The 12,115-nt window shown below is 36.0% G+C and overlaps 1 protein-coding gene across 4 annotated transcripts in view; it reads right to left on the reverse strand.

The window, feature by feature from the left end:
• The window catches only part of LOC149568846 (shaggy-related protein kinase kappa-like), a 68,433-nt gene extending 59,950 nt beyond the window's left edge, over positions 1–8,483 (reverse strand). The window contains exons 1-6 of one of the 4 annotated variants that reach the window (XM_089821721.1): positions 8,283–8,483; positions 7,270–7,409; positions 4,624–4,879; positions 4,387–4,479; positions 4,109–4,168; positions 3,746–4,018 (exon numbers count right to left, since the gene is read on the reverse strand). In XM_089821721.1, coding sequence (XP_089677847.1) covers positions 3,746–4,018; positions 4,109–4,168; positions 4,387–4,479; positions 4,624–4,773 — 576 coding nt within the window. In that variant the 5' untranslated portion in view covers positions 4,774–4,879; positions 7,270–7,409; positions 8,283–8,483. Of the gene's footprint in view, positions 1–3,745; positions 4,019–4,108; positions 4,169–4,386; positions 4,480–4,623; positions 4,899–7,269; positions 7,410–8,282 lie in introns of all 4 variants that reach the window. The other 3 variants (XM_089821722.1, XM_089821720.1, XM_089821723.1) reach the window with 3 other exon arrangements.
• Positions 8,484–12,115: the final 3,632 nt, after the last annotated feature.

The following is a 12,115-nucleotide window of genomic DNA, read 5'->3' on the forward strand; positions in this document are numbered from 1 at the left end:
TTTGAACAATGAAAGTGTCTGGTTACTAATGAAGGACCTAAGAATATTTGGATGCTTATTGCACCCCATGCTATATGGAATATCTGAAAAGAAAGAAATAATCGAATATTTTGTAATAAACACACTTTGGCAAAGATCACTGGAGAAAAAAAAATTAGAAATGTAAATAAAAATCTGATAGTTAACAGTAAAGTGTTCAAGAAGGACGATGGAAACAATCTGAGGAACTCGAACTTTGCTGGAATGGAAAAAGATATTAGAAAAGTCAGAGAAAACTTGAGTTGGTCAGCTCCGCCAGCTCAATGGATCAAGGAAAACTTCGACAGAGAAGCCAAAGAAAATCCGGGAAATGCTGGATGTGGAGGAATTTTAAGGAATGAAGGAGGGGGTTGTCTAGCTGCATTTGCTATGCCTTTGGGTATTCAGACTAGCCATGTGGCAGAAGCTATGGCTGCCTTGCAAACTATTAGCTTGGCTAAAGAAAAGGGATGCAACAATATTTAGTTAGTCGGGGACTCGCTATAATTTGTTAATAACATCAAAGGTTTCCATAAACCATATCATCGAAAAAATAAAGTCTCTCAAAGTTTTAGAAACTTCAAAATATCTCATGATTTCCGGGAAAAAAATAGAGCGGCAGATTTACTAGCTAATATTGGTACAAAAAGTAATCATATTTGAAAATGGAATGGTACTTTTGAGATAATCAATGAATTAAAAGATATCATTAATTATGATAAATGCTCCCTTAGAGCAGGGGGGCATTTTGAGTAATGATTGATATGACATTTGGTACTCGCTGCAATCACTTCTCAATCCCCATTTGTATGCTGGCGTCGATATTCATAACTTTGATAATTATGCCACATGCTTTATGGGCAATTAAAAACGTCCCTTTTTTAAAGGTCCAACATTGTTATCTTTGCAAGTAAGCTTTCTGGGGGATGAAAAGTGTCTTGAATTATTGGAGACTCTCATTGTTTTATATGCAAGTTCTCGGTGTTCTCTGTGACACTGGGTGGAAGGACTAATCATGAAGAATTGAAAGCTTGTGAATGGAAGAACAATGATCTAGTGTGGAAGAAACTTGCTAAAGGTGGAGCTACACCCTATCTAGAGAAGTTGCATGGCAACAATCCTGAAATAACCAGAAGTTTCGTGGAGCACTAGAAGAATGGTAAAGTCACCATCTGTGGTAGGAGCATTCAAGTTATTACAGACTTAATTGCCGAAATAACAAGGCTATCGAATTCTAGTATGAAGGTCTTTAAAGATGTGAAAATTTCTAAGACTCTGGTGTGCTTAAGTTTCCTAAAGAACAGAAGGAAAAAGATCTTCTGGTTAAGTCTAAGCTAGAATTTTTTTAAGTGCGCCAAATCAAACCTTTTTGGGTCAAAATTCTTAAAGTGGTTATGGAGTATTTCACTTTGGATGGAAGGTATGCTAGTAATTTTCACTTTGTCTTTTTAAATCATTTTCGCCATAAAATATGGATCTCTTTTCCTTATAATCTCTATTATTCTCTAGCGAAAAGTATTAAGAAGAACAGAAAAGACCCAACAAAATCAGTTCTACATGAAGGGTTGATCTTGCTCATTTATGAGCACTGTAGAGATAATAAGTTGGGTTCTTTGCTGGAACCTAAAAAGGAGCAAAGTAAGAGAAAAAGGGAGGATTCTTAGCTCCAAAAAAAAGAACAAATACCCCCATGGAAAAAATAATGACTCAAAAATGGAGGTTTTTGACAGTGATGATTATATCACTGAAGACGAAGAGGAGGATTTCTCTACGGATGATTCAAGCAAGGAAAAGAACGAGAGCCAAGTGAAGAGTCAGAAAAAGGGTAAGCAAACTGTTGGAGAGTCTTGAATAAAAGAGAGACTATGGAGGTCATGGTTATCGAAGACTCAGATGATGAGTAGTCAAAGTGGGCCTGAAGACGAAGTGGCTTCCATTCTTCAAAAAATTAGTGGTGAGAAAGATTCTGCGAAAGGTTTTGAACCTGTGGCTGTGGAGAAGAATAAGAAAGGGGCTGTTAAGGACATTGGTAACTGGGACTAAGAAGGGTTTGGAAATTGAGGCTAGAGAGGAGAACAAGGATGGAAATGACAAGGGTATAGAGAATGATCAAGGTGAACCGAACTTGGGTGCTTCTAACATTAGGGTGGATTCTGCAAAACCCCATGATAAGGTGTCTGTTGGTATCACCCAGGATAAAGAAACTATTAAGGTTGTGCAGATGGGTGGTGGTAGGAACAAGATCACTCGAGGTAATCCTAATCTTGTGGATTACGAGGATTTTGCTTCCCCACTGCAGGAGAACTATGCTCCTTACCCAAGTGGTACTATTCCCACTACTGAAGCAGAGAACCTGAAGGAGCAATCCATTCAGCTGGATTTGGAGGATCTAAAAGATGACAGGATAGCACACTAGGCATTCTTCAGACAGCCAAGGCCAGGTATATTTATTCATTCTGCATTGATAAATGGATGGTCAATGAAGTCGATGATCTTCATGACAAGATCAAAAAAATTGAGGAAAAAATGAAGAAAGCTGCCAATATTGCTGAAGGGCAGGTGTTTGAAACTAGGGACATTAACAGAAAGGAGGTTAAATATGAGCAGACTAAGGCCATTCTAGCGAGGAAAGCTAAAGATATTATGGATGAAAAAAAGCAGAATTTGATTGACGGTGAAATGAGTCTCTTCTTAGGTCAATTCTCATTCATAATCATAAGGGCCTTAAAGCTTCTACTAGTAATCTAAAATGCCTTTATGTCATGCTGGAGAAAAGAAGCAACAAGATCATCAAAGTGGATCTTGAAGAAGATTCGACTGCTGGTCAGAGTGAGGGACCTCGGAAAAGAGCCAGAAGCAGTTTGAAAAAGAAAGCCATAAAAGAAACTAAGAAGCAGGAGCCTTCTGAGTTCAATGAAATCAACCAAGCTTTCCAGAGGATGGAGGATCTTGAGATGGAAACAGCAGAGATCCTCAAAAAGATGGTTTAAATGTTCTGCATTCTGTTTTGGTTTGTTTTGCTTGTTCTGTTTTGCTGGATGTTTGTGCCAGTCGTGACTGCTGGTTAAGCAGTATTTTGTGTCTCCTGTTATGTTTGCTTTGGGTGTGTCATGTTTTGGTCTTATGAGACAATGAACTTATTGAATATCTAATTGTAATGCTGTTGTAAAGGGTTTCAGGGCCCTTTAAAAACCTGTTTTGAATTAATCGAAAACTATGAAGCCAACAGCGATGACTTCAATGTACAGAAAGCTCTGGAGCAATACCAAGCCCTTTGGATCCATGTGGATGATACCTTGGAATATTTGAGGCTTGGGCTTCCATTTTAAACAGCATTATTCTTATATTAAATTCAAGATGAGAAAGGAAGACGTTGGTTTATTGCAAGAAACTTGACTTCAGAATATCTAATTAGTTCTTCACCAACTTCTCAATTACATGTAGTTGTACTCTCAGGTGAAAAAAAGTCCAAGGCTTGCTGTTAAATCTTTAACTACCCTTAAGGATGATTAAATACGTAACTATGAATGCCCAATCAGCTCCAAGCCTCCAACTAATCAAGGTTCAGTGTTATAATAATTTTACACAAAGTGTAACCTTCATTCTAAGCTTTTACTTTCATTGGCAGGACAGGCTTTCATTCAGCTTCTCACCCTAGAAAAAACTACCACTCTTTCAACAAATAACAAATAACAAATAAACACAAACGAAGTGAACAGTTACAAACCTGATAAGTATAGAGCTTCACATACAAGAGAGGCATTCTTTGATTTATTCTGTTGTAATGCCTTGCAATGCGATTAACTGTCTCTGGCACATACTCTAATACAAGATTCAGGTAGAGTTCTTCTTTGTCTGTTGTAGAGAAGAAGCAATGTTTAAGAGCAACAATATTTGGATGGTCTAGCATATGCATTATCTGCAGCTCACGATTTTTGTACCGCTTATCTTGGAGAACCTTCTTGATTGCAACAATTTCTGCTGTCTCTCTGCATTTTGCCTACAGAATGTAACTCGAAAATTTTACTTCAAATTCAAAACAAAAACTGAATAATATTTTCTACTCGCAACAAGCAGAGGTAGTTATCACCTGAAAAACAACCCCAAAAGATCCAGTTCCAACAACATGTTCTGCAATATAACTGATAGTCTGGCAAGCCAAAACAAGAGCAAATAAGTAGTTGATAAGCAAAGATCCTGAACAAAAACAAAATTTAATCATCTAAGTTTAGCCGACTATCTGGTAAATAAGAGTAACAAAAACAAAATTAGTAAAGGATGATACAAGTGCAGAACTAAACAAGTTCCAATTTGGCTCCTAGTGTTGGCCTACAGAACCTTTAATTCTCCACAATTTTCTTAATAAACCTGTTTGGGAGTGCCATTTCTGCCACCTATGGTTGTAGCCATTATATGGCCTGCCTCTGCACCCATACCATCAACAATAGCTGGCTCAATATCCTGAAATTCATATACATTAATACGTCATTAAACAACCATACTTACGAAAGTTTACAAGGAAAAAAGCTGTCTGACTATTTTTTCAAAATTTAACATCTTGTTTGAAAAATCCATTATATATTCAACAGAAAATTACTGTCTTACCTTCTCTTCATCAAGGTCCAGCTTGTTGTCCCTTATCCTCATCTCAAGCATCTCCTGTCCAAGCCAGTCGATACTGTTGGGTGCTTTCAATCTGTTGAGTGTCCTTGAACTCCCTACGCCTCCATTGTGACCTAGGCTCGCTGATGCCATAAATGGCTTAAGCTGCAACAATCTCAATACTAGTGTGCTCTCCTCCTTGGGCTTCTATCCCACACCATCATTTCAGCAGTTTTCAGATCCAACGTGCTTCCAGCTTCTATCAACCAGGTTTTTAACTATACGTTATAACTATGATGAGAACAGTAGCAATTCAAAACCGATTATAATGACAACCATAGACAATCATCTTCATCAATGAACATATTACTTTAAGTAGATGGGCTGGCAGCAGATTTTCCCCTCAAAACAAACATAAAGCTAGCAAATCAGGTGATCTCATTTAACAATATAAAGGACTGTCATTGTTAGAGCAGTAGTGCAAGTAAAATGCTTCTAATATGAACAAAATTTCAGGAAGTTGACAAAGATATATTGGTTAAAGAGGGTGCAAGACTATTCTAAACAGTATTTGACCAGAAAATACTCACTGGTTAGATATATCAGCCCCATAAGTTAAGTTTTCGGCATATTCCAGTCTGTTTTTGCAACTGAATTTAGAATATAGATGAAAACAGGGCAACCCGAAAATGTTTAATTGCTGGTTAGAATGAGATACCCCACAAGAAGCCTGAATTTCATAAGATTGTGACCAGCATTTCATTGACAACAAATCTGAGCAGTCCAATTTGATGCTGAAATTGATGAAAACAATAAAAATAGAAGTGCGGACAGATAATGCAAACAAACCAGGAACACCAGTCAAATTACTAGTTATTGCCAGCCTGATTTAACTAGAACCATCAGTCAGTTCGAAACAATTTCAGACAAAGGGGGTGCATGAAACATCAAAAAACCTTATGGTAGGCTAGATGATTCCCATTGAGAGTGAAGCATTAGAGATGCACCAAACATCAATCATGTACTAAAAAAATAAACATTTGAATGCAAGGACTTAACAAGTTTATGATTTTTGTCCCCCTTCTGTTTAACATGACTGGTTAACAACACAAATGACTAGAATATTACATACCTAATGATATGAGACCCACAATTAGCTACAAAATCTTTGAAGCTGAGATACTGACACATCAAAAATGCTTATGGTAGACTGCATGCTCCATGACAAGTAAAGCACCAAAGATGCATCAAAGATCAAAAGTGAGGAGAAAAGCCACACATGTGACAAGAATTATCTGCACAATATCCCCAGTATCCTCGGTTTGACATCTTCCCTACACTTCAATTATATTAAATTCCAGACTGCCCACGAACTAGTATTTTCCATTTAGACCATGCAAATCGATTGGACCATAATGCAGGGATTTTTATCAGCTACAATTATTGACCTGTAATACTTTCCATTTTTCAGTCAATGACAAAATCCACTGCATGTCATCTTTAGATTGTTGCAAGCTCTGTTGTTATTGATAGTAATATTTCACAAGCTGTTGATGGAAAATGTTAATATCAACCTTTCATCCAAAAAGGGTTATTGATGCAGTTCCAAACCCTCAAAATAGTGACAGTTATGTGAGCTAGTTATCATTTTGTCTATGCTCATCTGTCTTATCCACTTACAGGCCTTATCGTAGTAATTTTAAAATATAATGTTACTTATATTGACAAACTCTTGTGAATATAGAGTCCCATATTGTTAACAGTTTTCTAATTTATAATCTATTCAGTGTAGAATTATTCTGAACAGGATACAAGAAATAGCATTCCATACATAAACCTGTTTCTACGCATAGCATGATTGTAATAAGTAATTGTCATATATACAACATGCCTACAACTTTTTGTCAGTGTTTCAAATTTGCCAAAGCCTAAAATGATTTTAAACTGTTTTTTGTACATTGTCAGTTGCAAAATAGAGTAACATTTGATCTATGCAAGAATTGAATTAATTGTATTAGAATTCCCCTTGCAAAATCTAAACATTATTTACTCCAAGACAATGATGATTTTATTTTCTTCAAGGAGATGCCACTAGTCTCCATCTCCTGGAATATGTGTTCTAAACAGGAACTCACTCCACAATAGAACACAGGTTCAATGAAAGAAAAAGAGAATGCAAGTTTGAGAGTTGATGCTCATTTCTCCAGATGGGTAGATTTTTTAGCATTGATTCTAGTGAATTGACTACTTTGCCTTCTCTAAAGGTTGATCCTTCAAAGAGTTTAAGGATAAATTCAACCCTTAAAACATCCATCCATCTGCACCAGATGCCGGTGTGAGCAGAGAATTCCATAAATCCACTACATCTATGGTACAAAGTCAAAATATTCTCTGAAACCACTCCTTTGAAGTTACACGTCAACCAATTTCAGACACAACTTTGGTGAAGTGATCTGTTTTAAATCAGTAACCCCCATCAAGTACAGTTGTTTCTAATTAAATGGAGGCAATTACATTAACCGTTATTATGACATTATGACACTCATATTGCTTTTCCGACCAAGAAACCTGTGTAAATACATAGGCCGGTTTAGGTTTCATCCCAAATTAATTTCAGTGTAGGTCGCAATGGTCATAACAAAGACACACCTGGAGATTGATTGATAACTCTCATCGTGTACCGGTAATACCTGCAACAAGGCCTCAATATGAATCAGGTCCAAATTACTTGCACCCATGTGCAATGCCTTTCACTAACCAGGTTTGTGCCCACACCAACTCTACCCATCCTGCTTTCCAATCAACCCAGGAGAAAAATTCAAATAAGCATTGAGTTATTCCTTTATCCAAGAAAATTGGAATTCAAAGCCATCAAGAAATCAAGGTCTGACGCCATTAATTAACTCCACAAAATAAAGAATACTCAGAAGTTGAAACAGTTAAATTCTTTGGTGTCCAATGTGATGAGTTAAGGTGGCGAATGAACAGAAACTTCTGGTAAACCCACGAGTTTAAACCTTTGATAGACAGACAATGTGTAGTATTAAGTTAAAAAGTTAAGGACGGGTGAACGTCTTTGGTGAATTCAACAGAGTGGAATGCACTTGACCCACGATATCTCCAAGGCTGTGCCGTGGTCCCAAAAAAGGGAAATTTACGAATAAAAAGTAGATCACGCATTTTACTGGATATGCATTAAAACTTCATTGGCTAAATCTCATTAGATTAACTCAACTGAAACAGTTAAAAGAGTGAATGCTTTCATTGGAAAAATGTAGATTCAAATCCCCCACGGGCACGTAAATAATGTGCATTATAAAATAAATTACAGCATTGCACACGTAAGTCTTATAAGCTGAATGCAAGTCCCCGCGCCCCGTTTATAAATTTGACAATCCGCCACAAAGAAAACTTCAAAAAACGAAATGTTCATTTCTTGCACCAGATAATGTGGCCAAACTCCGAACACAGAACGTATGAAACCCTGAATACACCTCAATTCAAAGAAAAAAATTAACTCAAAATAAATACATCAAACCCTGGATCACGTTAATCTTGCAAACACCTAAACCCCGGATCCAGTTCACCGCTGAAAAAAAGCCAAGAACTTTGTAATCGTACACAAGAACATAAAAAATAGCATTAGCAAGGCCTCCACTCACCACAGAAACTTCAGCGCCAAAACTCCAGCAGAATCCTCCAGGACACTCGATTTCACAGCACAGCAACCAAATTAACCAGCTATTTTTCAGACTGGCGTAGACTAAAAGTTCTATGGGCGTCGCAGAACCAGCTCCACAGTTTGAGAAGCTCCTCTCTCGCTTTGCCTCACACCCCTCGCCTTCTCCCACTGCTCTTGCGGTAAATGTACCATTGTACAACAGTACTCGTCATATGACGGGAAAAGAAAAGAGGATGAAGGAGGAAAAATTATTTAAAAATTAAAAAATCGAGGGCCGGCAGGCTGACGGGATGTCGTAATTTTTGCAGGCGTTCGTTTGCCTGCGATTAAAAAAAAAGTAGTTTACTCGGCCTCCGTTCACTGACGGGGCCTGCAGGGGTCCCTTTTTTCTGTTTTTCTGCTTTTTTTTCCCATTTATTTTATTCAGAAAACAAAAGAGAATTGGAATGCCAAGTGGAAATCTTATTGTGGCGACGTGGACATTGAAGCTTGGCAATGTTGGGAAAGGGAGATTTTTTGAGCTCCCCGCTCTCCATATGAAAGCAAAAGTTTAATTTAATAGTTTAAGTACGTATGGAGTGAGGGACCTACTTTTGAGTGCCATTTGGTATGGTCAATGCATGCTTTTACACACCTTTTGGCTGTTTTTTCCCATGTGAGCAAGTTGGGGGTAGATAAACCCCACAACTGATTTCCCAAGTTAAACACACAACCTCTAGTCTTCTCAAGTGGTTGGAGTTGGGAACTACTTTTGGATTGAGTTTCATCATCAAATGGTGAATAAGGACAAACATGGGTAAATCTTAGTGGATTATGTAGAAGGGTATTATAGTTAATTTCATGTATTCTATAAATATATATATATAGTTTTGGCTTTTTAGTAGTTAAGACAAACATTATGTGATTCAATATTTACATGAAGGCTAAATTCAAAAATGTTGTTCTAATAACTACTTAAGGATACCCCAATATCAACGCATTACAAGCACCTCAAAAGTTTGTCCAACTTATCCAATACTAGTCTTGTAAGAACTAATACAGTTTCTTCTAATTATTGTTTTTTCCAATTTTTATGTGTTCGTTCACTCTAGATACCAATAAAGTCAAGTGAATCTTCCAATTAAAGTCTTCATACAACTCCAATTAAAGTCTAATTTTTTGACTATTAGGGATATAAGTGGGAGTGTATTGGTAAATGTGAAATTTATAAAGGGGCTTTTAATCATCTTATTTTTCTTTAAGGTTAGTAATTAAGGAATTAGGTGAGCAAGGAGTGAACTAGGGCCCTTCCCTAAATTTATAATTTTTTAATAGTATATTTGATGGAATAAAAAAAAAATTATTCGGTGATGATTGATAAGATTAATGAGTTTTGGACATGGAATTGTCATTTTGAGAATATGGATCTCAGCAAATGTTGATGTGTTGGTGCAATCTCACTTCACCTTTGGCAACCCTATAGCTTATAGCACATTCTTTCTTCTCATTCCTTCTTAGAGGTTTGTCATTTACCCAACTTCTATCTAAATTGACATGAGTTACCTTGTATTGAACTTTTGTTGATTAATTCTTCCATATGTTGTTAAAAAAGAATTATATTTTTACTTGTCTTATGTTCCCATTTAGAATTTATGTAAGATCTCTATTAGAAACCTCAAGCCAGTCTCTTATTTTTTTAGTTAGAGGAACTAATGTTTTCAGTTAGGTGTCACAATTAATTTTATAGCTACAATTACTAAACTTGTAAAGTTAAAATGCAAATTTATTTTTAAATTGATTTTCAATCACTAATTACTATTTTTTGATTGGCTAGAAGTAATTTTTCTAGGGTAAAATTAGTTTAGTGACGCAAAAAATTTTAAGAAATAAATTTCTATAAACTTCTTCTAAATCCTTCCTAGCCATTTAAAAACCTCTTGAAGTTGTGCCTACAACTACTAGAGGTGGACAAGGTGTCCCTATCACATTTTTGCAGGGTTGTCGTCACCTCAAAAAAGGGTGACTTTATATTTAATTAAGTTAATTTACTAGAGAGTGCATTAATTATTGGAGAGGGTGAAGCTTCTAGTAATTTAATTTTTCTAAGAGCACAATTAATTATTGTATTGCAAGGGAGAAGCTTCTATAGAGTGCATTACTTATTGGAAAGGGGGAAGCCTCTAGTAATTTAATTTTCTAGAAGCACAATTAATTATTGTATTACAAGGGAGGAACTTCTAAAGAGTGCATTAATCATTGGAAGAGGGAAGCTTCTAGTAATTTGATTTTCTAGAAGCACAATTAATTATTGTATTGCAAGGGAGAAACTTCAAGAGAGTGCATTAATTATTGGAAGGGGGAAGCTTCTAGAGAATACAATTAGTTAATATTTTATTTCCTTCTATAAAGGTGAAGGAAAAGTATAAATAGAGGTGAGAGCTTCATTGTTTATCATCTGATTATTGTGAATTGCATTTGATATTAAGTTGGAAGAAGAAACTAAGGTTTCTGATTTCAATCAGCCATTGGAGAATGTCAACTCTTCAGTGTTGCAACCATTTGAAGTGGTGAAATATCCATTGAATTTGGTATTTAGGAGAGCTTCAATTCAGGAGTTCTATTTGTGCTTAAATTGGAGAATAGATTTTGGCTGCTACTATATGCATGCACGATGTCATGTTGCAATATCTATGTTTGATTCATTTCCATTCTTGGGCATCACTATTATTAGGTTCCTCTTGTAACTATTAGTAGTTATCATTGTACTTCATAAGCATATGATTTTGTTGTGATAATTCAGAATCAAATTTTGGCATTACTGTAATCATTATTGTATGTCAATTGTTTGTCAAAATGTCAATTAGCTATAGGTATGCATTTCATATCTAGTTTCCATCTATTTGCATTGAAAATACCAAAAGAATCGCACTTGCATATTAGTTCCTTGTAAGAGGATATTACACTGGTATCAGAGCTTGCTTGCAAAGTGTTTGACAAAATGTCAAACAACTAAAGTATAAAATATTTTGGTGTTTGAAGAAGTTATAACTAGTTGGGGTTATTATATTTGTATCAAAGTTTGCTTGCAAGTGTTTGACAAAATGTCAAACAACTAACTAGAGAAGATTTTGGTGTTTGAAGAAGTTATAACCGATTGGGGTTCCTACAACCTCTCAAGGTAAATGTTGAATTTGATAACGAGCTACCTACAATAGAACACTGTGAGAATTTGTCAAGCAGACCTGGTCTAGAAAAATTTGGAGGAGTGTATTTTTCTGTGCAATTTGCTTTGCTATCAACCTAAGTTTGATTTTTTAACACAAATTGACACACCATGGACAACATTGCAAAAGAGATATCTTTCAAGGTGTTTGGGGATGACTTTTGTTCGCTTCGCAGTCTTCAACTAGGTAGGATGAGTATGAAATGCTTGTAGAACTGAATATTCAAGAGTGTGAAGAGTTAAGAGAGTTGTGCCTTCTTAATCTATATTGTGTAAAGACCATACAATGTTGAATTGTAGAAAACTGAAATATCTTGAGTTGATTAATTGAAACAATTTGGAAGGGTTTCTAGGAATGGAAGATTTTAAAGAGCTTACAATACTAAACATCAAGAATTGTCTTGAGCTTTGATAGCTTCCAACTTGCAATTTAAGTTGTCACAAAAGGATGACAATAGTAGATGCAAGAGGTTGAATTCGTTACTCTTGACATGAGAAGAGAAGTGGAGGGAGCAGATTCACTTTTAACCCTGCATCTATTTATGAGGTGATTGGGGCCGACACAATAACTGAAATGGATATTCCTTATAGTACCATACCCGAAGCCTCAG

Source organism: Cupressus sempervirens, chromosome 3 (assembly GCF_028749045.1).
Source record: "Cupressus sempervirens isolate cs-2001-9-10 chromosome 3, ASM2874904v1, whole genome shotgun sequence".
In the NCBI taxonomy this organism is placed as follows: Eukaryota; Viridiplantae; Streptophyta; class Pinopsida; order Cupressales; family Cupressaceae; genus Cupressus; species Cupressus sempervirens.